The 26,978-nt window shown below is 43.7% G+C and overlaps 1 protein-coding gene across 1 annotated transcript in view; it reads right to left on the reverse strand.

Moving 5' to 3' along the window:
• Nucleotides 1-26,978, reverse strand: part of MYO10 (myosin X) — a 221,363-nt gene that overhangs the window by 172,715 nt on the left and 21,670 nt on the right. The window contains exon 2 of the mRNA XM_076007942.1: nt 291-389. Within this exon, the coding sequence (XP_075864057.1) occupies nt 291-389 (99 nt within the window). The remainder of the gene's footprint in view (nt 1-290; nt 390-26,978) is intronic.

Genomic DNA, 26,978 nt, shown 5'->3' on the forward strand with positions numbered 1-26,978 from the left:
AAAAGGTGCAAGAAGGTGGAAAAGATACCCAGGGAGGAAACCAGGCTGGTGTGTGCTCTTCTGTCCCTACTGGCTGGAGCCCTTGCTGTGCTCCACTTGGGAGAACTGCATTGTATCCATCTCACACTCACAACATGTGCGTCCTACGTTCCCACTGGGATTGTGATTTATCACTTAGAAACACGACTTAAGGTATTTGGGGGTGGGGTGGGCAAGCACGTGTGCCCTTGGGTAAGACCGTCTACAAGGCAGAGCACGGATGTCAGGAAGCTGCAGGGACTTGCTCTCACCTGACCATAGTCCGTCCGGAAGACGACGACGCCTTCTGCACAGGAATTTACAGTACTTGGAAAATGCTGGCCATTTTCTCTCAGCCAGACCCGTGTTCCCTGTAAACAAAACAAACAAGATTTCACTATGAGTTTGGATTGCATTCTGTGGCAACACACCACCCTCAAAATTATCATGACTCCTACATTCCTTTTTTTTTAAAAAAAAAAACATTTTGAGAAGCAAATGTCTCTCTCAAAGAAACAAAGAACAAATCTTCGGGAAGCATCATCCACAGCCTTTATTTACTATCCACAAGGGTGACACAGAGAGAGCCCCACCAGACAGAGAAAGCAAAGGCAGGACTAAGAAGATAGTAGCCCCTGTGTTCCTGCTATGTAACCATTTTAAGTGGATCACTCATTTGAGATAGTAAGGCAGGCACTATTATCACTCCCATTTTACAGATGGAGAAGCAGAGGCCCAGAGGTAAAGTAACTTGCCCAATATCACCAAGACTGGGCAAGAACTTGAAGGTGAATAGGCAGGTGGGCTCCAGAAGCCACAAGTCTAACCAGATCTCTGCACAGTGTCACCCTCTTTGAGAACTGTTTGGGACCTGGTGGCTCCTATCCTCCCAGGTCAAAGCCCCATACACTTGTCCACCTGGCGGACATTAGATCAAGTCCACTGACATCCTACTGTACCAAAATCCACACGGCTACTGGAATCTCCAAAAGAGAGACTAAAGTTTCTAACAAATATCAGAATTCTGTCTGCCAATATGAATGAGCTGTGCTAGGATTGATTATGCCAGACACCTAACGACCTTCCAAATTTAGGACTATAGCCCAAAAAATATAATTTCAATTTCGAGATTGCACTGTTTTAACCCTGGGCATATTTTTTTGGCATTGATTCTATTTCCATTTTCCACTTCTTCACTGAACAGTGAGATATCATAATATTTAGCTTTTTGATGCTCAATTTCCTCTTTCTTTGGCTTCACAGGACGAAACCATTTTTTCCAAAGACAAGTGATAAAGTTTGAAGAAATTGCGGGGTGTTCACTGGTCATTTGAATTATCAAGAATTACCTTTGAGACACCTGACGTATACCCATATGATGGAATGCAACACCGAGCTTTAGTATCTCATTAAACTACTTCTGCTCTGCACAATTTCATCAACTCCAACAAAAAGGACCCTAACTGAGCATATCCTCATGAATCAGTGTATCGATGTGGCTGTATTATAACAAAATTATCACTTGAAATGGCATTTCGATTGAACTCATTTTTTTTTATAATTTTCAACTTCATTTCATTTATTCCTGTTTTATTTCCATTTTCATTTGAAATGAGTGAAAGATTTGAAATGTAATGGTTATGTTCCATTTCTAGTTGAAAAGTCTACCACTGCACTCTTGACGTAGAGTGGCAGGTGAGAAATAACATATGAGTAAACCCATCACTTTATGGGACTTTCCACTGTGTTGATCAACAGCAAAAATAGTAGCTTCCAGTAAAATGAGCTCCCAGGATGTATCACACTCGTGTGTTAAGAGCCTCAGCGACATTCTATTGAACACTAACCTTCACTAAGACAGGAACACCCCACCTCCATGAGGAAACTGAAGCTCAGAGCTTAGCCTTGCCCAACGCCCCACAGGCAGTGAGGTGGGCAGGTCTCTACGATTCCTAATCCCACATTCTTTCTACACATCATGCTGACTCTATTTGTCTCCTGGAAATAATTCATAAATAAATGCATTCATACATCAGTCAACAATTAAAATCTAACAACACAGAGGTCACTTTAAATGGCCAGTTATCACACACACATCATGAATTTGCTCCCTCTCATCCTCCCAGGAGGGAAAATTTAAGATGATATAAAAATGTGACTTAAAAGTTACTCCGTCAGTGCCGGTTACTCCCTCAAATCCACCAGCCAGGGCTTCCAGCGCTGGCTGTCCCCCCTTGCTGCTTGGGAACCCCTAGTAAGTCGACCCTGAGTTGGATGAAAGCACTTGGGGACAGCCAGCTAGACGCTGTGGCCCCAGAAGGAGGTCCTACAAGCATTTCTAAGATCAAGGTGGCTGGAGACCCCAAGACTGAAATGGAACAGACCCCTTTCCCCCACTGAACAACTCAGGTTAACTTCCCTGCAGGTTCCACAGCTCGCCGAGCAGCCCCATGACAAAACCCTATACAAGGCCCTCTCCACGTGCACTCATTTCCCCCACATCATGGCGATTTCAACTTGTTGACCCCATCCATAGTTCTTCAACCATGTCCCCAAAGTGGAAAACAGCATCAAAGATGAATATGAAGTGTTCTATATAAATGCTGAAGCCGCCTATTTAAAGAACACACATCAACACCACCAGGGGCCAAGTTCCCTTTCTACACAAGTCCAACACGATCCCTCTGACTCCCACTTTGGGAAGAGATGCCGGTGGCACATGGAAAGAGTGACACTTAAAACCGCCTGTCAGTCCTGATTTCTTTATTAGCAAACAGCTGCTTCCAAAAAGAACATCGACTTCAGGCATCCGCCAAGATTGGTCTCTCAAATATAATTCCATACCCAAACCACATTATTTGTAATGCTCTAGAAAAAGACTTCCGGGTGCCTAATGACTTTTTCATCTTCTTTTTAACCATTTCGGTACGGCGCTCACTGGCCGTGAAACCTTGCCCACGGCCGGCACTCACAGTCCCCACGATAGTTTGTGCTGTGCATTGACGACGAGTCCGTTTTGCTCTTGTGTGATGAGGAAAGCTCTAAAGCACTGGAAGCTTGTTTTACTTTACAGGCAGCTTTACTTGTAATGTAAATCAGACTAGGTAACATATACATATATGTTATATGTTTTCATTACGTTATTTTTTAAATGTTCACAATTTTATTTTGATAAATGAAAGATTAGAAAAGTCATACCACGGCTGTCAGCTAAAGTCGCTGTGTGTGTTCATTTGTGGCTATCGACTATAGTCTACACTTGTACCGAAGTGGTTAATTCACTTATCAGACTGCGACATTTGAAAGCTTTGAAATATGTACCTCCAAACATAACATGGGCACACACACACCAATTCAAATGAATATTTTCAAAGCCATATAAGGTGAGAATTTTTACTCATTAGGTTAAAATCAGAAAAAAAAAATTCCCAGTGTACCTCCACTCCAGAATCCTGAGCCCAAAGCTTTCTGTTCTTCCACTAACAACACCCCTGTCATTTTCATCAAAAAGGATTTTGATAAGAACATTCTTATACTGCTGGTGGGACTGCAAACTAGTACAACCTCTATGGAAAATAATATGGAGATACCCCAAAGAACTAAAAATAGAACTACCATTTGATCCAGCAATCCCACTACTAGGCATCTACCCAAAGGAAAAAAAAAGTCATTCTATAATAAAGACATCTGCACTTGAATGTTTATAGCAGCACAATTCACAATTGCAGAGATGTGGAAATAACCCAAGTGCCCATCAATATGTGAGTGGAGTAATAAAATGTGTTGTATGTATACCATGGAGTACTACTCAGCCACGAAAAACAATGGTGAACTAGCACCCCTTGTATTATCCTGGATGGAGATGTAGCCCATTCTAATAAGTGAAGTATCACAAGAATGAAAACCAAGCACCACACGTACTCACCATCAAATTGGTACTAACTGATCAACACTTAGGTACACACATGGAAGTAATTTTCATCGGGTCACGGGCAGTTGGGAGGAGGGTGGAGGGGATGGGTAAATTAATGCACAACCAATGGATGTGGAGTGTGCCGTCTGGGGGATGGGCATGCTTGTAGCTTTGGCTTGGGAAGTGCAAATGCAATATATGTAACCAAAATGTTTGTACTGCCATAATATTCTGAAATTTAAAAATAAATAAAATAAAAAGAAACAGACAGAAAAAGGATTTCAAGTACCTGTTTCCCAATTTATTAAAACTGTTTAGTAAAAATGAAATTAGGATTGTGCAACATTACCGAATTAATATGAATTGTCACCAGGATTAATATGAACCTCCCAACTTCCAGAGGCCACCCAGAGCATATTTTCACTCCAGCATGCAGTTTCTTTGACTGGCTTAGTGTCTAGTTGGGGCTCTCTTGGCCTTCTCGTTTGAAAGTACTACAAAGCCCTTTGTTGACACAGTGCTGCATGATCAAACACACAGTCCAGCTTCTGTAGTCCAAAGGTCTTTTCCAACAGGTGTGAAGAGCTGCTGATAAGCGAGTTTTACAAAATCCAGTCCAGATTTCAAATCTAGAGGCCACGGGCCAGTTTTCTTAGATCTGTAATAATCAGCTGTCTTCTACAGGTAAGAAGGGAAATACATTCAAAACACTTCCTTTGTTCTTTGAAAAAGTATAAACTGGCAATTTTCATAGAATCAGAATTGCAAAATAAAACCGCTGACATGGATATTTTTACATAGATTGTCCTCGGCGGTTTCTCTGAGCCCCCCCATCTTTCTACTCCCATTCCATTAGAATAGAACACATGTGCCCAGGTCCAAAAGAGGCCACCCACAGGCATCTGAACACAAATCACAGGCAGATATTTACCAGACCATCCAAGTTTGAGAGGGAAAGAAAAGTTTACCCACCATATGCAAACCATTATATTCTGTCATTGTTAAATAAGGCTGATAATTTAATACACAATATAGGCAACCTAACATATGGAGAAAGCTCACAATTTGATTAAAAATTGCCTTTATAAGCAGGTGGAACACGTTTGATCAAAACATACACATTATATTAAAACTTGGACAAGTTATCATCTTATTCTCAGAGTTGGAAACGTGGGTGTTAAATTTCACAGCTAAAATTTTTTTTGCACATAATCACCGTAACATTTTTGCAATACAAAGCACTTGCACATAAATTCCCATCTCCTTTGATCTTTAGAGCAATCCTATAAGACAGAGAGGAAAGTAATACCATCCCTTTCTTCATAAATGAGGTTCATAGAGGTTCCATTTTCTATTGCCAACAAATGATTTCCTGACTATAATAAAAAAGGCTGACCCTACCAAAGGTTGGCGAGGACATAGAGAAACAGGTGGGAATGTAAAACGGTACATCCGCTTTGGAAAACAGTTTGGCAGTTCCTTAAGAAGTTAAACATAATTTTACCATATGTCCCAACAATTCAACTCCTAGATATTTACCTACTCAAAAGAAATTTTTTTCTAAAGTCTTGTATGCAAATATTCATAGCAGCATTATTCACAGTAGCCAAATACTGGAAACAATTCAACTGTCTATCAGCTGGTATAGAGATAAGCACAATGTGGTAAATCCAGACAATGGAACTCTTCAGTAATGAAAAAGTGAATCACTGATACCTTCACCTACAAGAAAGAACCACAAAGACATCATGGTAAGTGAAAGACGCCAGACACCAAAGACTACAAATTGTAGGGTTTCTTTTATAGGAAGTTTCTAGAAAAGGCAAAGCCATGGACACAGAAGGTAGATGAATGGTGGGGCATAGCTAGGTGCAGGGACACCAAATGGGGAAGAAGGCACTTCCGGGGTGCATTGTGGCGATGGCCGCACAACTGTATAAAAGTACTAAAAATCATTCAGCTGGGCACCGATAATGGGTAAATTTTACTATATGGAATTACACCTGGATAATGTCAAATCATTTAAAAAACTTAAAAACATTTTTCAAACATCGATTTTCCAGCCTGTATGCTTCTCAATTGTACACAAACATTCTTAACCATTCCACAGTAGGAAAATCCAATCACATGTCTATAATTGTTTTGATCGATGGATGTGTCAAGAAATATACCTTCCTAAGTCCCCCAAAACCCATAATGATTAAATGGAAGGGCCAAATGCTGTGTTAAAACTCTGAAGATCCTTGTTAAATTCATCAAGTTCCTGCTCTCCTTGAACAAGACTGGGGGGTCTAGGAGACCACACAGGAGACTTGCCCAAGCCAATCCAAGGGTGAGGTTGTGGTAGATGGTATCATGGTGCTCAACGATCCCCCTCCCTGGAAGAAAAGCGTAAAACCCCAGGTCAGGCAGCGCCACCCCAGCCTGGCCCATTGGTCACCTACTGTCGGTGGCTCCTTCCCACCCAGGAGCAAAGGGAAGTCACTGCACAAAGCCTAAAATACTGACTTTGTGGCCTTTTGCACACAAGAAGGTTGCTGGCCCTGCTTCAACGTAAAGAGGATAGTATCATCATCACAGATTTCAACCTACTATTGTCCTTTTAAAAACTATTACATTTCTCTTCTGATTTTAAAGTTGATTTTCTTTCCTGAACTCTGACTGAAAAAACCTGAGTTCAAAAATAAGGTAGAAAAACAACTCTAAAAAGACACATAATGAAGGACTTTAAATACTGTGCCGCAGGGCATGTTCTAATTACAGATTCACGAGAAAGAGAACATTGTTTAGCCGAACACACAACTCCGGTCTCGGCCCCAGAACAGGGCACCATGTCACCTCCCACGACAGCTAGCCACCGCGCCTCCCTGAAATACTGCGGTTTGGGATGCTGTAGCCGCCCACATGACAAGATCACAATTTGCTCCTGAAATGTGACCTGCTTTTTTTTTTACTCTTTTTTTAAAGACACAGTGGTAAAATAATTTTGCAACGCGTAAGATACATTACCACGGCTATTTAAATCTGCAGTAAACTCACCAGCCAAAGGTTAAGTTTTCCTCTTTTTGCCTGCTGTTACTTAGTAAAGAAGTCACCTGTCTTAGAAAATCTGCTGTAGAAGCCCAGGGAGTGTGGGTCTTTGTTCTTGATGAATTCCAGAAACGAGATAAGGATAATATAGCACCAACGATTTAAACAGTACTTTTTCTCCTACTTTACAGTCTTTTTTTTTTTTCCTGTTGGCAATAGAAGAGCCTTTCCAACTTGACAGATGCTATTTTTTCTAATTCTTATTGCTGAAGCCCACTTGAAGGGATGCATGGCTTTTATAACACCAGGTTCTAATACAGGTCTTTCCACCTCGGTGCTATTGACATTTTGGACTAGATAATTCTTTGGGTTTGGGGGGTGAGGGTAAGGGATCATCTTAGTTGAGAACCTCTATTCTAGAGTAACACAAAGTTCTAGAGCCATGTCAAACTTCAGGAGTTTTCCAAAACCAATCATTGGCAGTGACTTAATTAAGTGCAAGCAGACTCCATTATCTAAATTCTATGAACTTCAAGAAGTAGAGGCCAGGTGCAGTGGCTCACACCTGTAATCCTAGCACTCTGGGACGATGAGGCGGGAGGATCGTTCAAGGTAAGGAATTCAAAACCAGTCTGAGCAAGAGCAAGACCCTGTCTCTACTAAAAATAAACAGATTAATTGGCCAACTAAAAATATATAGAAAAAATTAGCTGGGCATGGTGGTGCATGCCTATAGTCCCAGCTACTCGGGAGGCTGAGGCAGGAGGATCGCTTGAGCCCAGGAGTTTGAGGTTGCTGTGAGCTAGGCTGACGCCACGGCACTCTAGTCCGGGCAACATAGTGAGACTCTGACTTAAAAAAAAAAAAAAAAAGGAAGTAGAATCAATCCATATAAAGTATACCTGGGACAGACCTAGTTTCTGGAATCATTAAAGCTGGGTGTGCACGGAAGAGAGGGAGTGGCCTCTGTGGCATGACTCAAACCGTCTGACAAACATACGGGAAGAGGTCGCAGAGGCCGTGGCTTGCCAGTGGTGCCACAGGAACACTCTTGTTTTTCTCCTCTCTGTCCACTGTATTTTTTGTTTTTTTTTTTTTCTTTTAATGGAGAACTGACTTTTACAGTTTTCATGCAGATGATTGCAACTGTACAGAACCTGTCTGCTGTGCTCTTTAACCTCAGGTGCTCTTTCAACCCCCAAATGCTTGCAAGCTCCGACACAAAACTTGTCAGAAAGCCTGGTCACTGTGAGACCGGAATGCAGAGAGGAGCAAAGAGAAGGATAAATTGCTGGGGTTCTCCCCTGCAGAGACAGACACTCTCAACAGGGGACCTGGAAATCAAGTGAAGAGGTGACAGCAGCCACTCTCTCCAAAGCATGCCTGGACACCCAGGCATCTCACACAGCCTTTATATGCCCTTGCCATGCAGCACGCAAACAAAGTGGGGTCCACGACAGCTAATGAGCCCCTCTGACTCATCTCCTGACTACAGGGTTTTTACACCTGAGGCTGGCAAGCATTTCTGAACAACTGTAGCAAGTTCCAACAGGGACAGCTTACACTCTGCCATGGCCACGTAGGCTGTGAATGGAACATGGGCGGTTTCAGTATGTGTTTGTTTTCTACCTAGGCAACCCCAAGAACAACTACCCTGTGCCCACCAGAGCTGACGCCACCATTAAATTTCAGTAGAACACACGTTGCTGCCTTCCTGCTTCAGAACTCGGATGCGATTTTCCCTCAAAGACTGTGCCACAAGTGTAGGGTAACTACCAAGAGAAGATGACAGACTTTAAATACCTTGCTGTTCTAATTACAGATTCATGAACAAGAGAACATTTGTGAGTTCTCTGGCCTACGGAAGACTTTAATGGTACTGCTGAAATACTGTACATTTTTATAAGAAATGTATTTCACTATTTGCAGCTATAACGTTATTTGTAGCTTTCAGCTACATCATTGTCATTTCTTGAGTTGCCAACGGACTTAAGGATCATTTATAACACTATTGCCACAGAAGGTGTGTAGTGTTCCAAACTTACAAACATGGCTAAAAAAAAACCACCGTATGTTTGTAAATTGGGCCTGCCCGCATTCATTACTAAAGTTCACAGACAAATTTGTCCCAGGTCTTTGGTGTACATGATGAGAAGGACCACATGGCAACCCCATTCTTCCCCATTGTCCTGCCCATAATGTCACACTCTGTCACCACTAGGAAGAGCAGCTTCCATCCAGAGGATAACATGAAAAGTTTATGAATAGTAGGAGGTGGAAAGGGAGGGGGAAATGGAACATAAATGGTAAAAAGTGTCACCAAGAATAAACTAACCTTTGGTCAATGCTCCACAGGGAAAGATACAAAGATCCACTGGCATCCACACTCCCAATCAAAAGCAAAAAGCAAAAATAACTGTGCTAAGTGCCAAGATGCCTCAATTATGAATGCGTGATTTCGTAAAGAGTTTATTCCAACTTCCCAACTGACTGATTCAGCCCTGATTTTTATATTCTGATTTTCCCCACCTTCCTCGCAATTCCTTAAAACACCTTTTCAGTTACTCTTAAACTATAGTAACTAGAAATAATCCCAGATATAATTTAGCACTGAAAGAAATGAGACATCTCCAGGTTGCCAAGACCATCTCAAATATTGTAGAAATGTGACCATACAAGGAACAAAAATCAAATTATTAAACCTATTAGTGAACCATCATATAGCCAACACATATGTGTTTAAAAGAAAACAGAAAATGGAACTAAAGAATCAGCCAACATACCTAAAATTCATTTGTTCATCTGTAAATTGCTCTACCCAGCTACCCAGCCACCCATCCATCCCTCCATCCACCTACCCATCTATCTATCCATCCACCTAACCATCCTTCTATCCACCCACCCATCCATCCCTCCATCCACCTACCCATCCTTCCTTCCATCCACCCACCCACTCACCCATCTATCCATCCACCTACCCATCCTTCCATCTACCTACTCACCCATCCACCTACCTATCTACCTATCCATCCATCTACCCACCCATCCATCCATCTACCCATCCATTCTTCCATCCATCTACTCACCCATCCACCCACTCACTCACCCATCCACCCTCCCATCCACCTATTTATCCATCTACCCACCCATCCACCCACCCATCCATTCCACCATCCACTCATCTACCCACCCACCCATCCATCCACCCACCCACCATCCATTCCTCCTCCATCCATCCACCACTCATCCATCCATCCATCCTTCTATCCATCCATCCATCCTTCCATCCACCCACCCACTCATGCATCCACCTATCCACCTACCCATCCTTCCATCCATCTACTCACCCATCCATCCACCCATCCTTCCAAAGAAAATTTTTTAACACCCGCCCCCATCATGTACAAGGCATAAGAGAAGATTTGACAGCATATAAAATAGTTCTAGCTCTAAACATCACAAAGGTAAACTAAGCCTATTCTCCTTCCTTCCCTATCTGGTCCTTTGTTCCACAGGGAATAATTATGTAACATAAGAAGCAGTAGAACAGGCAAGAAAGGGAAGCACGTAAACAGGCAATGGCATACAGATTTTATAAAATGCATTAAGAACTCTCAAAAACTAGTGGGAAACTCTCTTTAAGGGACACAAAACAAAACAGCTGGTTTTAGAACTGCATTCCACTCTTCCTTTTAGTGGAAGCAGTAGGAGGTAAGAAACAGAAAGGGCAATAAAAAGCCCTGCACAAGATGTTTGCACTCTGCATGAAATGTAATGCCAGAGATCCTCCACCTCTTATTTCCTACAGTTTATTGTCCTTTCCTACTCTTGACAAGAATAATGTTTTTTGGGGAAAAAACCCTGCAAATAAAAAAACTGATAAGATTATCTTTAATGAAATGCTGGTTGTGTTCTGGCTACCATCTGTTTTTAGAAAAAATACACAAACTTACTCAGAACAGGAGTTTGTTGTTACTCCATAAAAATGAATGACCCAAGAACACAGTAGGAAATAAATATACTTAAAACAACTATTTCTCATTTCTGTCATATCCATATTAACTCCTTTGCAGAATTCTATTAAATTTCAAAAACAGTTAATGTTTTTTTCATAAAAATCACACTCCTTGAATTAAAAGGTGTGTGGAAGATAATCAAGCCCAATCAAAACGACAGATAATGTGTTGGCAAGAATGTGGAAGAAACTAGAACCCTCTTATATTGCTGGTAAGAATGCAGAATGGTACAGCTGCTGTGGAAAACAGTTTGGCAGTTTCTCAAAAAGTTAAATATAGAGTTACCATATGACCCAGGAATTCCACTGCTAGGTATATACCCAAGAGAAATGAAAACATGTCCACACAAAAACTTGTACACAAATGTTCACCGCAGCATTGTTCACTATGGGCCTGAAAGTGGAAACAACCCTAATGTCCATCAACTGATGAAGAGTTTTCTGTAAGTTCTGCAGTCCATCCATGCAACGGGCTGTTATTCAACCATAAAAAGGAACCTAGGATGTGGATGATCTTTGAACACATGCTAAGTGGGAGAAGCCAGTCACAAAGGGCCACATATTGTATGATTCCATTTCCAGGAAATGTCCAGAAGGTCAATCCACACAGACAGAACGCAGACTGGTGGCTGCCAGGGGCTGGGAAAGGGAAGAATGGGGAGTGACTGCTAACAGGAATGGAGTTTCCTTTTTGGGGTATGAAAATGGGATGAAATTAGACAGTGGTGATGGCCATACAGCTTTGTGAAGATGCTATACAGACCACTAATTTGTACACTTTAAAAGGGTGAATTTCATGATGTGTGGATTATACCACAAATATTACAAAGAGAGGGGGGAGAGGGAGATAGATAGACAGACAACAATGCAGGAAAACAGACACCTGTCTGACCTCATCCCCTCCCTGGATTCAGTTATCCAAGCGCCATCTTCATCCCTGATCTTCCTTCCGCATTATGTTACTATACGCCCACAAAGTCCTCTGTTCAGTTCACACTAGTTATGGTTAAGTGTCCGTCATTTACAAAGGACTATCAGCTATTTTTTTGTCACACACAAATATTACGGCTTATCGGCTATTTTTTGCCACACAAATATTACGACTTTCAGAAAACATCTGGAAAGCAGTTCACTCTCATCAAGAGACCCATTTGGAAGGCCCACAACTAGTTTTTAATATGTTTTGTTGAGAACACCAAAACAAGTTGTTTCAGTGCTTGACTGTATGTTATACTAGTATGCAGATCATGTTTATGTCATTTGTACCATGGGAGGCAGAAGTGGATTTGTTTTACTTGCTGTTGAATCCTCAGCACCTACCACAGGGCCAGGCACATGAGAGGGGACTAAGTATTTCATTCATTCATTCTCAGTCCCAAGTCTTATCTCGGTCTCCCCTGAATGTCGTCTAGTGAATGCTTGGGATCATCTATAGGAATCGTGCTGCTAACACACAGACAGAAAGATTTCAGTATGAGGTTGTGGAGATGGCGCTGGGTGTTCCTTCCAGAAGAGAGGTACTGAAATTCCAGATCTACTACCTATAGCTCAGCACAATTATTAATTTTGTAAGACCTCTCTGTACAAAAGGAGGTGACACCTAGCTTGTCTGACAAACAAGCACACGAGGATCACATGAGATGGGTATCACAGTGCTTCAAAGCCGTAAGGCTCTTCAACCCAAAAAGGCGGTATCTATATTTGGGGTCTTTTGCCACTGGGAACTTCTTGTGTCACACCCAGATGGCTTTCAGCCATGACATTGCTTTGAGCTAACTTTCCTCCGAATGCCTTGCTACAGAACGAAAGAATGCACGGGCCTCGTTTAACTAACCGCATGCACCAACCTTTCCTTCAAACCATGAGAAACTACAACCTCAGCTGCTTTCCAGACACAAAGCATTCAAAAATAACGTGCACATACAAGCCACCCCCAACAGGAAGGTTGAAGAGGATGGCAAACATTTAAATGACATAAATGCCTGTTTGCTCCTCTTAAAACCTACCAAGATTTTACCTACATAAAATCATTTCATTCCTGCACCAACATTCGTTTTCACTTCTCTCCATAGTCCATCTCCTCTTGGGGTCTACAGAGATTTGGGGACAGACTGACGCTGCTTTCAATAAAAGGCAGCACTTCCAACGGCCCCGTGACTATCCCTGGACGTCTCTCTGTCACTAAGGTGCGCTGGCATCCGAGACTCTTCTCCAAGGACATGGCCTCTCTGAGCAGGAGGACACCCAGAGTGTGACAGTGAGGTACAGGGGGTTTGCGGTGGTGTCACTGTTGTGAAGCAAACATTTCATTTCTGAACGGTTTCAGATTTTACAGAGAAGTTGCAAAGATAACACAGAGAGTCTCCCCCATCCCCCCTTCTCCCGGGTTCCCCTGTTGTTAACATCCTACGTTACTTTAGCATGTGCATCACGCTAAGGAACCCCAACGCACAGGCATGTTTATGAACTCAATGCCAGGCCCCTTTCCAGGACATTGCATCTAATCATCATGCGCCTTAGGTCTTCTCTGGTCTATGACAGTTTCTCAAACTTGCCTTATTTGATAGCCTTGATGGTTTTGATGAATATCAGTCAGGTATTTTGCACAAGGTTTTTTTCCGGCTAGACTGGAGTGTGGTGGTTTTCAGTGACGGCCCAACCCAGGGGGTCCCACTGCCTGGCTTTACTACATCGTACCCGTGTGGCCTTGGACAAATTAACCTCCTTGGGCCTCAGTTTCCTCTTCAACCAAAGGGAAACATGAATACAGTCTACCACTTGGAATTATGAAGGTTAAATAGGCTAACCCTGAGAAGGAAGGTGAGTGGACAACCAGAAATTCTTCATGGAGACCAGCGGTGGCCACTGATTCCCAGGTGAGCAATATAGATGCTGTGCCAGAGACACGGCTACAAAGATTCATAGAAAAATCTTACTTCTAGAGTACTGCAGTCTGATGGGGATGAAGTTTAACAGATCATTTAAATGTGATCCCAGTAATTTGGGGCTCCGTACAGAGTACCAGAGCCTGGGGGTGTTGGCGACGAAGGAAGGAAGGACTCCCGAGGGCAGGGTGCAGGGGTGGGGGGTGAGCGGGCAGAGGAAGGAAGCCTCACAAGGAAAGGTCCAATTTTCTGCAAATCAGTACAGTGCCGGCGTAGGCTGAGACACACTGGGAACTGGCTTATGCAGCTCTACTTAATCACCATCCATAAACTATTAACAGCTCTACACAACTAAACAATGAAGGCATTCACCTTTGTCCAGTCCAAGAAAAAAACCGTCTCAGCCATGAACCCGCCAAGCTCTAGAAACCACTAAGGACTGAAATCGCCTCCACCCCTACCAATAAAACGTGGGCAAAATTATTTCGTTTTACAATCCAATATACCTTTTTCAAATTAGGTTTAAAAACACACACACATTCTGGTGAGTTTGAAGAAAGCAAAACACACACACACACATACACACACAGCGTAGCCGAGTCATTTTGAAGGATCAATTTTTAATTGTTTCTCAGTTCAAAAGACCCTTAGTCACTCAAAATTTGGAAATGTTCAAGTAGAATGGATGATGGAGGCGAAGCAGAGGCCAGGGCTGCTGTTAGACTCCACTGGGGTGAACAGAGAACACACGGAGCCTGGGGGTGGAAGTCTGAGGCATGTCCCACAAATCCAGCCCAGCCCGGTGGCAGGAGGTCCAACAAGTGCAGCCAGGTCCCAGGAGGCCCTCAGGCCTGAAGCTGAGGAAGGAGAGCTCCTCCCTGCCCCCTCCCTCGGGCTTCCCTCAGCCTCTCCCCCACCCCAAGGACAGGCCCCCTCCACACCACAGTGGCCGAGGCCCAAAATGAATCAGGCCTCTACTTCCCCTTTCTTGATCCCACGAAGCCTCTCACCACCTGAGGACGTGTGGGAAGAACTAGGAGCACACTCAAGCCAGCAGGGGGGCTCTTTCCCCAGCAAGACGCTGGGGAACCCAAAGAAATTTCCTCAGGGTGGATTCTAGCACCCCCAGCCCTCCCTCCCACCCCACACATCCTTCTCAAACTGCCCTAGTGGCAATTTAAGCCACACGGCCCCAACACGCATGCACACACACTAACTACCCCACTCAGTAAGAAGCCTCGCTGAAGGCCTGCTGCAATAACCTGTAACCCCCTCCGGTGGGGCCGGGGAGGGGCCAGGAGCTACACACCAGCCAGCAAGAGCTCCGCTGGGGAGTCAGGACTAGCTGCTAAACCCAGGGACTGCAGTCCCTGCTCCTGACCCCTGCACCTCAATACCTCAGGGGAGACGTTCTCTCCTTCAGAGGCCTCGTGGAAGGAAAGATGCCACAAACAGAGTAAGGTCATGATTCAGATGCTGAAATCACTAGTGGCCAGGCATACTTCCAATAAACTCTCCGGGGACAGGAATGGTCTAGAAGGGAGGCTTCGTCCCTTCTTTCACCGCAGAATCAACAGTACCCAGGGACCAGTCCAGGTGGGCATTAGTGGACTGACAGGGGCTGGGTCTCCAGCAGCTCCTCCACCGTCCTAGGGCCAGTCTGGGTAGAAAAACATTCCTTCACTGAGCATTCTGGTGTCACCCAAATGAACAAGGAAGGAGAAGAGGGGAGGGGAAGAAGGAGAAGAGGGGAGGAAAGAAGCAAGAGAAGGAAAGGAAGGACAGGAAGGAAAAAAGTAAATCACATACATCAGGAGTCCCCAACTTTTTTGGCATCAGGGACACATTTCACAGAAGACATTTTTTTGATGGGCAAGGGGCAGGGCGGGGATTGGTGAGCTCTGCAGCCGGGTCCCTAAATGCCACGGATGGTACCACGGGTTGGGGATCACAGACACGGATTTTCTGTCTACAAAAGAGAATGCACTGTTTCTGAGTAATGTACTACAAAATGCTGGTATACACCTCTGTGGTTATGATTTACTCCGATAATTAGTGCTCACTGCAATCCCAGTATTTGTTTTGAAATGGCTTAGTTGAAAGGCCAATCATTTTAAAACATGTCATTTAAAAATTATTTCAGACATTCCTACAAGAGTACACTTATAACAAGACGTGTGCTAAATATCATCTGAAATGTACCCTTTGTAAGAGGAAAATGTCCTTTACAAGCATGATTTAGGGACTTCGCCATATCACTACAAGTATTCCAATAAAATACCATAACATCTTACTCCAAGACATATGCAAATGTGCCCTACTAGAGTTGGAAGCAAGCTCCCCAGAGGAGTCCACTGTAAATCTGTGTGTAAGTCCACACCTTGGCTTTTCAAAGGGCAATAAATCTTCTTTGCAGACTTCTATAGAATGCGGATGTGCTGCTCTTTCTTGCTAAAACCGGCAAACTGGAAAGCCTCTTAAGTCACAATCTAAACTTCTTTGTTCTCCATACAAATGCCACAGGGGTCTGTCAACAGACCCTGGAAATCTAGAGAAAGCACCACTCATCTCCGTGGCCTCAATCTATAGGCGAGACTGACCGCTCTCCCTGGGGACACTCTGTCCTGGGCTGCCAGATCTAACATGATTTTAAAAGGGCAGAGCCTAAAAGGGTTGAAACCCCTCGTGTTGAGGAAGCCCCCAAAAGAGGTTTAAAATGAAGGGTATCACAGAAAAATGAGCAACAACAAACACCGCGTAGGTGGCTAACAGAATTCAGAACCATCCTCAGCGACTACCCACTAGCTTACTGTTTGGGAGCATTTCAAGGGTGTGATTAAAACTCCACAGGCCCTTATAATCTCAAGAACTCCTTGAACTCTTTTTGTCCTAAGAAAGAGCTGACCTACAGGCGTGTGTACCCTCTTGCTGTCATCGATCTCAGACTGGGAGATAAACTGAATTCTACAAAGCACTGCTGGCAGGCAGGGAGGCTCCCAGCAGCTGGGCCAAGTCATGAAGGAAGTTGTTCTCCTTGGGGGAACAGCAGCTCCACTGATTACAAGCAGCTCCCAGGGCCCCGGAGATAAAACTTTCTGAAGCTCCCTGCTCAACACTTATCAGTTCCCTAGGAACCCTCCTTGTCTGCAGAGTAAATGCATCTTTAGACCAGCACTGTCTGGCAGAAATAATGCAAGCCATGTAGTCATTTTAAGTTTTCTAGTAGCCACATTTTTGGTGAAAAAACTACAAAGAACAGGTAAGATTACTTTTAATATGATGTTATTTAACCCAACAGAGCCAAAATATGATCACTTCAATGTGTCATCAATATAAAAAAAGGTATCGATGAGATATTTGACATTCTTTCCCCCCCTACTCATTCTCAAAATCTGCTGTGATTTTCCACACCCTGCACATCTCCATTCAGACTTCAAAAGTGCCCCCAAAGCCTCATGTGGATCATAGCTCAAGTACCGTGCAGCTCAGATCTAGACTCTAGAATCTAGAGATGCACTTTTGTGAGCAAAGGCGGCAGTGTATGAGCAAACATACCAGCCACAAATGCAATATTTTCATTATGTTTGCTTTTCTTAATTTTAGGGAACATTTGTACAAAATTCCCCAGTGACAACCAGTAAAGATATATATGAATTACTCATCCTCTTGCCTGCCTCACCCTCATCTACTTTAGTTTAACATTCACCTAAGGAGAAGCAGAAAAACCTTGTCCCTACTTCTGAAATAACAAAAGAATGTGATAAATCAGAATTGCCCCAAGAATGTAAATTCTACATGTCCACTGTATAAGATGATTTAAACAGCTCTGGGAAACTCAGTACATAAATTGCCCCGTGACATTTTTCACCAAAGGGAGGCAAGAAAACATACATGTTTACTGCAGTACAAAACTTATAGCCATTTAAACAGAAATGGTTTCTAAAATTCTTGAACTCTCAATTGCACACGTCAGCTCATTATCTGAGTTACTGGTGGTTCAAGGTTAAGACAAATAAAACTAGACAATTAATTATATACCAAGCAGCAGAATATATGTGCTTTTCACCTCTATACTGCCCTTTCCTCCTCCTACCCATGCTCGGATATTTTTAATGTGATACCAGAAAGAGGAAAGGGTCTTGCAGACTAAGTAACAGTGGTCTAAGGCAAATGTGTTTTTAATTGGTGTTTCCACGGGCTAGAGGTTAGACAGCGCAGTGTGCCTGAACAGCAGAAAAAAAACCACTCTGGAGCCCAGAATGTGGCTGATCTGAACACTGATGGCAGAAAAACTTGTAAATTCCCCCCAACACCCAGCAGGGAGGTGGGCAGCTTTGAGAGAAGCAAATTAGCTTTTCAAAGATGGGGGCTGCTTCATCCGGTGACAATTGGCTGGAGTCTGGCTGGAGTCGCCAGGCCAGCCAAGCCATCTGTTCTCACCAACTTCCCAGGTGGAACCCCTACCCCAGGCCCCCACACACACCCCATCCTGCTTCAGTCTCTGCCACCAAGCCTATACACACCTCCCTTGCTGAAAGGCTTTTTTTATTCTAACCAGGTCCCTCCAGAGCAGCCTATAGACCGTGCAAGACCTGGTCCCTGCACACCCCTCCAGCCTGGTCACAGCCGCCCTTCTGGGGACTTTTCTTAAGTCTCACCCAGGCTGAGCTCGTTCTCACCTCCTCTGGGAGGTCCTTGCTGGCCTGCTGGGCTTCCCACCACAGTGGAGTTGGCTTGCAGCACCTCTGTCTCCCGATGGAGAAATCGGCATGTAAATAAATAACTCCTTTGATGCCAGCCCTCCCTGCTGAACCACCTCTGCTAGTTCGTCCCTCCTCCCTGGATGCCAGCACACCGAGTAGTGCCTAGGGAAGGAAGGAGGCAAGAAGGGAGGGGGGAGAATTTATAATGAAGACCCAAGAACCTGGTGGACTTTAGTATAAACTCCACCCACTTCCGCACTCAGCCAGGAGAGGGTATTAGTCTTTTACCAGCCCTGCCCTATTAACGATGACCTTGACCTTTCCATGTCCAACTCATTTCCCCAAGCTTACCTCTACAGCATTTAAACAGGTAAGGAGACTCCTATTACAGATTCTAAGGCTCACATTTATAAAAACCAATAATAAAGGTGATAAGAGCTGCACCTTAAAAAACACACCCTATCCTGAATTATCTACTGACATCCATTGTCTTTAATGGGTTCCCTTCAATACATACCGGCAGCTGATTCACTCAAGCCCTGCCCTCCTCTGCGAACCCCAGCGCAGAATCTCATTTTCTAGATGCAGAGAAGGCAACAGGAATTCCCACCCCCACCTCTGCTCCTCGGTTCCCTGGCAGCTTCTAGAGCCAGACCGTCATGAAGCCACATTTTCCGCACAGGCATGAGTTAATTTAAAACGACTGACGTGAGAAGCTGTTTGCTTTTTCAGCCCAGGCTAAGGTATGCAGAAGTATTTTCCAGAACTCTAACCTGGGATTCTGCTTCTTTCTTCTTTCATGCATCCCAAGGTGTGTTCTTCTCTTTCAGCAAATTCATTTTACCTGGAGAACCACCACCAGCAAAAATTCCAAATGCATTCATTCATGCTACAAATATTTACTTAGCCCTCATGGCTGACAAAGCACAATGCCAGGGCCAAAAAGGACACAGAAATCAGTGACATGGACGCGGGCTTCAGAATCCAGTAGACCAGGCTCCTAACCCCCACTGGCTGCATAACCTTGGAGAACAATAGTAACAGCAGACACGCGTGTAAGCCACTGTCCTAGCACTTCACACGCACTAACTTGTTTAATTCTTACAATACCCTACAAGCAAGTAACTAATAATGCTCCCATTTTACAGGTTGCACAGAGCAGTTAAAGAACTTGCCCAAGGTCCAGAGCTAACAACAGGTGGTAGAACAGGTTTGGTTTTTCTTCAGTTTTTTCAAACAGCTTTATTGACGCATAATTTACATACCATGAAATTAAATGAACCCAGGGAAGTCCGTCCTCACAACTCAAGGCAGTTCCATCTCTCCCATCAGTTAGCTCTCCTGATTCACAGCTTTCTACTTCACAAAACACAGACGGTAAGCAGGAATCCAGTGGTTAAATGAGGAAATGAAAGTCAGTGAGACCTCCCAGCCCAGAGCCTGGTGCAGGGAGCTAACGGCTCAACTGCCTGCAAAGTGAACAGAGGCCAGTTCTGCTCTCAAAGAGTTTAATATAATCAGAAACAAAACTCACAAATACAGAAAATAGCCATAATAAAATGCAGAGAGAGAGAGAGAGAGAGAAATAACACAAGAAGTACACGTAAAATACAAAGGGCAAAACTGTGTGTTTAAATGGGAGTGAGGACCTATGTTCCTTGAGCCAAAGTATTTGAAAATGATAGGCTGGGTTGTCAGATATGGTGAAATAAATATTTGGTCTACCTCTCTTTCTCCAACTCCTAAGATCCTTGGAATCTTCAAAGTGGTGTCTTTGTGTGCTAATGAATGGCCAATGTCTGGCAGCCCCCAGGTAGCTTCTGGGTGGGGATGGTCACCGGAAAGACCCAGGCAAGATTAGAGATTGGGATCCTCCAGCCCCACCCCCAACCTCCAGGGAGCGGAGCAGAGCTGAAGGCTAAGCCATGGCCAATGATTGAATCAACGGTGCCAGCGCAGGGAAGCTTCCATAAAAGCCCAAAAGGTCAGAGTTTTTGGACAGCTACACACGTGGAAGTTTCTGGAAAGTGGGACACCCAGAGAGAACTGGGAACTCCGCGCCCTGTGCACCTCTTCAGCTGGTGTTCATTGGTATCCTCTGTAATATCCTTTGTAAGAAACCAGTAAACGTAAGTCAGTGTTCCACCGAGTTCTGTGAGCTGCTCTTCAAATTCATCAAATGCAAGGAGCAGGTCGTGGGAATCGCGATGTACAGCCTGTCAGTCAGAGGCACAGGTAAAACAACCTGGGACTTGGGATTGGTACTGGAAGTGAGGGGCAGTCTTAAGGGACTAAGCCTTCAGCCTGCGGGATGTGACTCAAGATAGACAGTGTCAGAACCGAACTGAATTAGAGGACACCAGCTCGTGTCCACTGCAGAACTGATTGCTTGCTTGGCTGCTGCAGAAACCACGCCCATATCTGGTGTTGGAAGCATGTTGTGAGAGAACAGCAGGAGAAACTGAGTCTATGTATTCCTCTATAGTCTCGGAGTTGAGAACGCTGAGTTTAATATTGGGCTAAATCCCTCAAAGTACAGATGACATCAGTACAGTTTGGTGCCTCTATCAACAGGGTGAGTCCTGCATGTGGGGCACACAGAAAGCATTCTTCGTCCTTTGTCCTGGAGATGGTTTGATGATCTGTAAGTTAACCCACACACGTGTGGCTTCCAACCCCACCCGCGCCCCCAGAAACCCCTCCAAGAATGGAATTAGTGTTCTCGGCAGACTCAACCTCACATCCTAGTCTTGTCTCTTTCTGCAAAGCTTGCTGCTTATCTTCTACGGGTAATACTCTCCCCCTCACTGACCTTGAAGCCCTCTTCTCCCGAACCATCTCTGTGTGGGACTGAGCATGCTCTAGGAAGCAGGGCCCTACAGCCCTCGACAAGAGATAGGGCAGGGGTGCAGCTGCAGGGAAGGATAAACAAAAGGAATATTCTCCCACCCTCAAGCCAGTGGCTCTCCCTGCAACCGCCCCTCCTGCAGGAACAGCACCCCAGCCTGCCAGGGCCAGGGACCCATCTCAGACCTCCACTGACTCACAAGTGCCACAAAACTAGAAAGTTCCATTCTAGGGTCTGCCAAAGAAAAAGATGGCTGGATAATTCGGGCTGCATAATTCTTTGTCGTGTCCTGTACACAGTAGGAAGTTTAGCAGCATCCCTGGCTTCTGCTCACTAGCTAACCCCTGCCCTGAGCTGCGACAACCAAAAATATCTACAAACATTGCCAAATGTCCCCTGGGTGCAAAATCACCTGGTACAGAACCAGGTCTAAAGAAAAGATGGCTGCCTCTTCAGGCTCAGTGACACCCCACCTGGAAACTGTTAAATCATTAACTTCCTAGGGCTGGATCAGAAGCCGGAAGCCAGCTCCGCCAAAACCACCTCATTGTCTTCTCTCCAAACGTCCTCCTGCTCTACACCCATCTTGGGGTCTCCACCCACACTGGGTTGGCCAAGCTAGAAAAGGGACATTCTTAACACTCCCTTCCCCCACACCCAAGAGGTGCCAGATGCTGTCCATCCCATCATTGACGTTGTCTCCTGATCCGACCCCTCTCCTCTCAAGCCCCTTGGCTAATGTGAAGAAGAAGAAGAAAAAAACACCGACATTCAAGAACCCTGAAGAACGCGGCCATTTCTGACAGCCATTTGAAAAACCTCACTTCTTCCATTTCTGTTCTTTATTTGCCTCTTTGTAACTTTTATTTATTAAATGGTAGAGCCAGGATTCCAAACAGAAGTAATTCCAGGGCACATGCTCTTGTGATTACGCCAGGCTGCCTCTCCATGAGAGACACAGGATGAGGCAACAAAGGGACCCAGAAAAGGACGCTGTCGTCACGGGAAGCCCGACAGGCTCAGAAGAGCCAAGGAGAAACATCAAATGCCACCGAGAGGACCGAAGAAAAGACCACTGATCGCTAAGTCTGTCACTCAACAGGTCACCAGAGACTGCATTTTCATTTAGAGTGATTTCTTGAAAAAAGAAAAAACAGAAACCGAATAGCTTACGCAAGAGGACAGTTTCCTCCGCCCTGAAATGAGCTCCAAGTACTCCATATCCAAAAGGATTATGCAGACGATATTAAAAAATACTTTGGTACAACATTTACATAGGAAAGACATACTTCCTCTTTAAAAAGCAATCCACAGAATACACAACTCAGTGTGGGAAAAGGCAAGCAAAGTATCTTTATGGTTTGGTTTTGAATGTAACTACTATGGAAAAAATGGGAAATCTATGCTTTGGCATTTCCAGATCTCAGCTGTTGAGAGGGAAATGAGGGTGAGTACAGTGTACACTCAGGTGACTTCCTTTTTCTCAGCTTTACATTTTACTTGAAAATGTATTATAATAACTTATCTTTTATTAAAAAAGCAAAACAGTGGTGATCACTTCAAACCAAAGCAAAAAATCATCTCTGAATGTTCTCTTAAGTTGTTTCAAGAAGAGAGTCTGGCCGGGCACGGTGGCTCACGCCTGTAACCCTAGCACTCTGGGAGGCTGAGGCGGGCGGATCGCTCAAGGTCAGGAGTTTGAAACCAGCCTGAGCAAGAGTGAGACCCCGTCTCTACTAAAAATAGAAAGAAAATTAATTGGACAACTAAAATATATAGAAAAATTAGCTGGGCATGGTGGCACATGCCTGTAGTCCCAGCTAATTGGGAGATTGAGGCAGAAGGATTGCTTGAGCCCAGGAGTTTGAGGTTGCTGTGAGCTAGGCTGACACCACAGCACTTTAGCCCGGGCAACAGAGTGAGACTCTGTCTCAAAAAAAAAAGATTGTCTGTATATTCTTATCAACTGGCACACAGTGAAGGTGAATGACGTAATCAACACAAAGCCACGTGATGGTGCGTGTTAAACCACACACGTGCACATCCAGTTAAGCTGGCCTTTGGAACATGAGCCTCAGGCTCCAGTGAACAGAATTACCATTAAGTTTCTAAAGATAAGGTTATGTAAACTGCTTTTACTACTGGTGTATTTGGGGGGCGGGGGGGGGGGGCAGAATAAACTATTTAAAATAAGTTTGTTAGGTAAACCCATTGCAAATAGAGGTACAAAGTAGAGCCTTTGGAAAAGGTACCATGACATTAACAAAAATAGATCTTTTCCAATCTCTTTAAAGGCGGGTCTTTTTGCCAGATAAAAGTCAACATAAATATTAAAATATATACATTATATACATCAAATGGATAAATAAATATTTTCGTACAATGTGTTTTACACACATTATATAAAATTAGAGCCAACCCTGGAATACTATTCAACTATAAAAAGGAATAAAGTTCCAACTCATGCCACAGTGTAGGTGAATCTTGAAAATGTTATAGTGCTAAGTAAAAGACACCAAGCACAGAAGGTCACCTGTCCTAGGATTCTACTTATATGAATATCCAGAACAGGTAAATACACAGAGAAAAAAGCAAACTGGTGATGGCCAAGGGCTAGGAGGGGGAGTGAATGGGAGTGACTGTTTAATGGGTATGGGGTTTTATTTTGGGATAACAAATTGTTTTGAAATTATTAATAAAGGTGGTAGCTGCACAACAATGACAATGGGCTAGCTGCCACTGAATTGTACACTTGGAAATGGTCAATTTTATGTTATATGAATTTCACCTCAAAAAATAAATAAAGCTTTTATAAATCAGAACTGAAAGCATTCTCAGAGACGATCGAGTCTAGTTTTTCCATTTACACACAGGAAACCTGGGTAGGGTCCAGGAAGACAGTGACTTGTCCGGGTCTGGACAGCTGGTAACTGACAGATCAGAGCCCTGCCCATCTTGCCCTGTGTTCTTTCCCTATAAAAACTAGCGTGACATCTGTAAAATTGAGATAATAATTTGTTCATTTAGTTGTAAAGATCATGTGTAAATGATGTGAAAATGCCTATGACAATGTCCTACTCTAAATGGGCTCTCAAATATTTTATTAAAATATTATTATTATTATCTTTGAGACAGAGTCTCACTTTGTTGCCCAGGCTAGAGTGAGTGCTGTGGCATCAGCCTAGCTCACAGCAACCTCAAACTCTGGGCTCAAGCGATCCTCCTGCCTCAGCCTCCCAAGTAGCTGGGACTACAGGCATGCGCCACCATGCCCGGCTAATCTTTTCTTTCTCTATATATATTAGTTGGCCAATTAATTTCTTTGTATTTATAATACAGACGAGGTCTCACTCTTGCTCAGGCTGGTTTCGAACTCCTGACCTCAAGCAATCTGCATGCCTCGGCCTCTCAGAGTGCTAGGATTACAGGCCTGAGCCACCATACACGGCCATAAAATATTAGTAGTAAAAGCTAATAATATCAATTCCTAATACTTTTCCAGTGCTCACTATGTGTCCATCCCTTCTCCAAGCATTTTAAATGCATTCATTATTTCATTTCCCATCAATCCTATGGTGTGGGTACAGTTAGGATCAAACCCACTTTGCAAACAGGAGCACGAAGCACAGAATCGGGACCTGGCTTCCCCAAGGCCACACACCCAGCAAGCATTCAGGCAGGGTTCAAACCCAGGTGCTCTGCTTCTGGAACCTTCTATATCTATGCTACACTTTGTCAGAGGCACTCTATGGGGGAGGCACTCAGTTGTTAAAAGAATGCCAAGTCATAACAAGTATGGGACAGAATCTTAGAATCACACCCAGTCTTCCAAACCTCACAACTCTGCAAACAAAAAGCTTGAGTAAACTTTTAAAATAGAATAAAACTTACCCCCCTTCAAAAGATGAGATTATCCAACTTCTATCTCAAATTCTATCCCAATTTTTATTACCCAATCAAAAACATAAATGGGCCAAAATACCAAAGGGACCTAAAAATGCAAAAATTTAACCTAGATACCACCCTCTCAAAATGGCTTTACACTACAGTAATTATTTTTCGAAAGCAGGCTAAAACTAACCTAAACTAACCCAAAGGAAAATATAAGCCATTGCACTCCCTCCCTGTGCTGCAAAGCTAAGAAGCAGTATTTCTTCACCATCTAAAGAGAGTTCAAGCCCCAGCCAAGTTTTGTTTGGCCCACTCAGTAAAAACCAAAACATCTTACGTTACTTGTCAACATTTCACAAATTGGAACATTTCACAGAAATCTAGATTTCTGGTCTCTCTTTAAAAATGAGGTGAAGCCTGGCAACACCAAGCCCTAATTCTCCCAGGCCTGTGAACTCCAATTAACCACAATCCCCTCTACTCCCTATCGCCCACAACCTGGTTCAATGCACTCATCTTGCTTAGCTGCTGGCCCCTGTGTAAAAAAGGTAACAGTGCCAGACTATGCAAGTGTAAAAGGTCACAGTGCCTTCCATAGTCTGGGTCTCCATATTGGTTTTTAAAAAATGCATTATTTTGTACATAATGCCTCCATTCAGAGTAAGCTTTTGAAAGGAAGTTTCAGTTATTTAATGGGCTTGTCAAGCAGCGCTCTTGATTAAACTTGGCTCAAATCAAAAGGAAAATGAGTAGGTTTTCAGGCCAGTCTTGGACATAATATATTGAATCATACCTTAATTCTGACCAAATGGCAGAATAAAAACCCTAGCCACCCAAGTAAGTATTCTATTTATAGCTGCCAAGGGGCAAGGTTTCCAGACTTTGTTCACCTACTACCCTGCCCCCACCACCTACACACACACACACACACACACACACACACACACACACACACACCATGTCACCTCCTCGATATTGAATTTCAGCCTCCAGCAAGTCAGACTTTTTCCGTTAGTTTGGTTTGGGATGATTCCTAAGCCATAGGCATGCTGTCTGGCCACCTGCCAACCCAACACCAGAACGCGAGGAAACTCAGTGCACTCCTCAAAAAAATAAAAAATACAAGCTGATTCTATCTCCCCGTAGGTTTTCAATAAAGTTCACCAAAAAGGAGCTTACGCTTCTCACAGTGCTTTCCTTCTTTTGTGATTGACGTCAGACACAATATAAATCAATTTCTTTCTCCCCAGTTATAAAACAAACCATTTCCATACTCAGCATTCAAAAGTGCTAAAACCTCATTAAATCAAAGAAGTACAAGCAGCTATCAATATTCTCTTAAAATTTGTGTCAATTGATTTTTTAAAAAAGCCAAATCTGGAGTGACAGTCAAGTCTTCTTTGACTGGCGACAAAGCAGAGGGCTGCACACTCAGTTACTCTGAAGGAACCTAGGCGTTTAGAATGCGAGTTGCTTGCGAACATCGCAAACTACAATTCTCTGCTTCTCCTCGTATGGCTGTCTGAAAGTCAAGACTGAATGATCAATTTCAAGTTCCACCCTGGTATTGGAGAGTCTCTTTCTTTACCGGTTTGTAAAGGAAATGATCTTTTAATTGCATCTGCAGGGTGATCGTTTAGCTGTAGAAGGACGATGAGAAGACATGTCATTACCA

This window comes from Microcebus murinus, chromosome 11, assembly GCF_040939455.1.
Source record: "Microcebus murinus isolate Inina chromosome 11, M.murinus_Inina_mat1.0, whole genome shotgun sequence".
NCBI classification, from domain to species: domain Eukaryota; kingdom Metazoa; phylum Chordata; class Mammalia; order Primates; family Cheirogaleidae; genus Microcebus; species Microcebus murinus.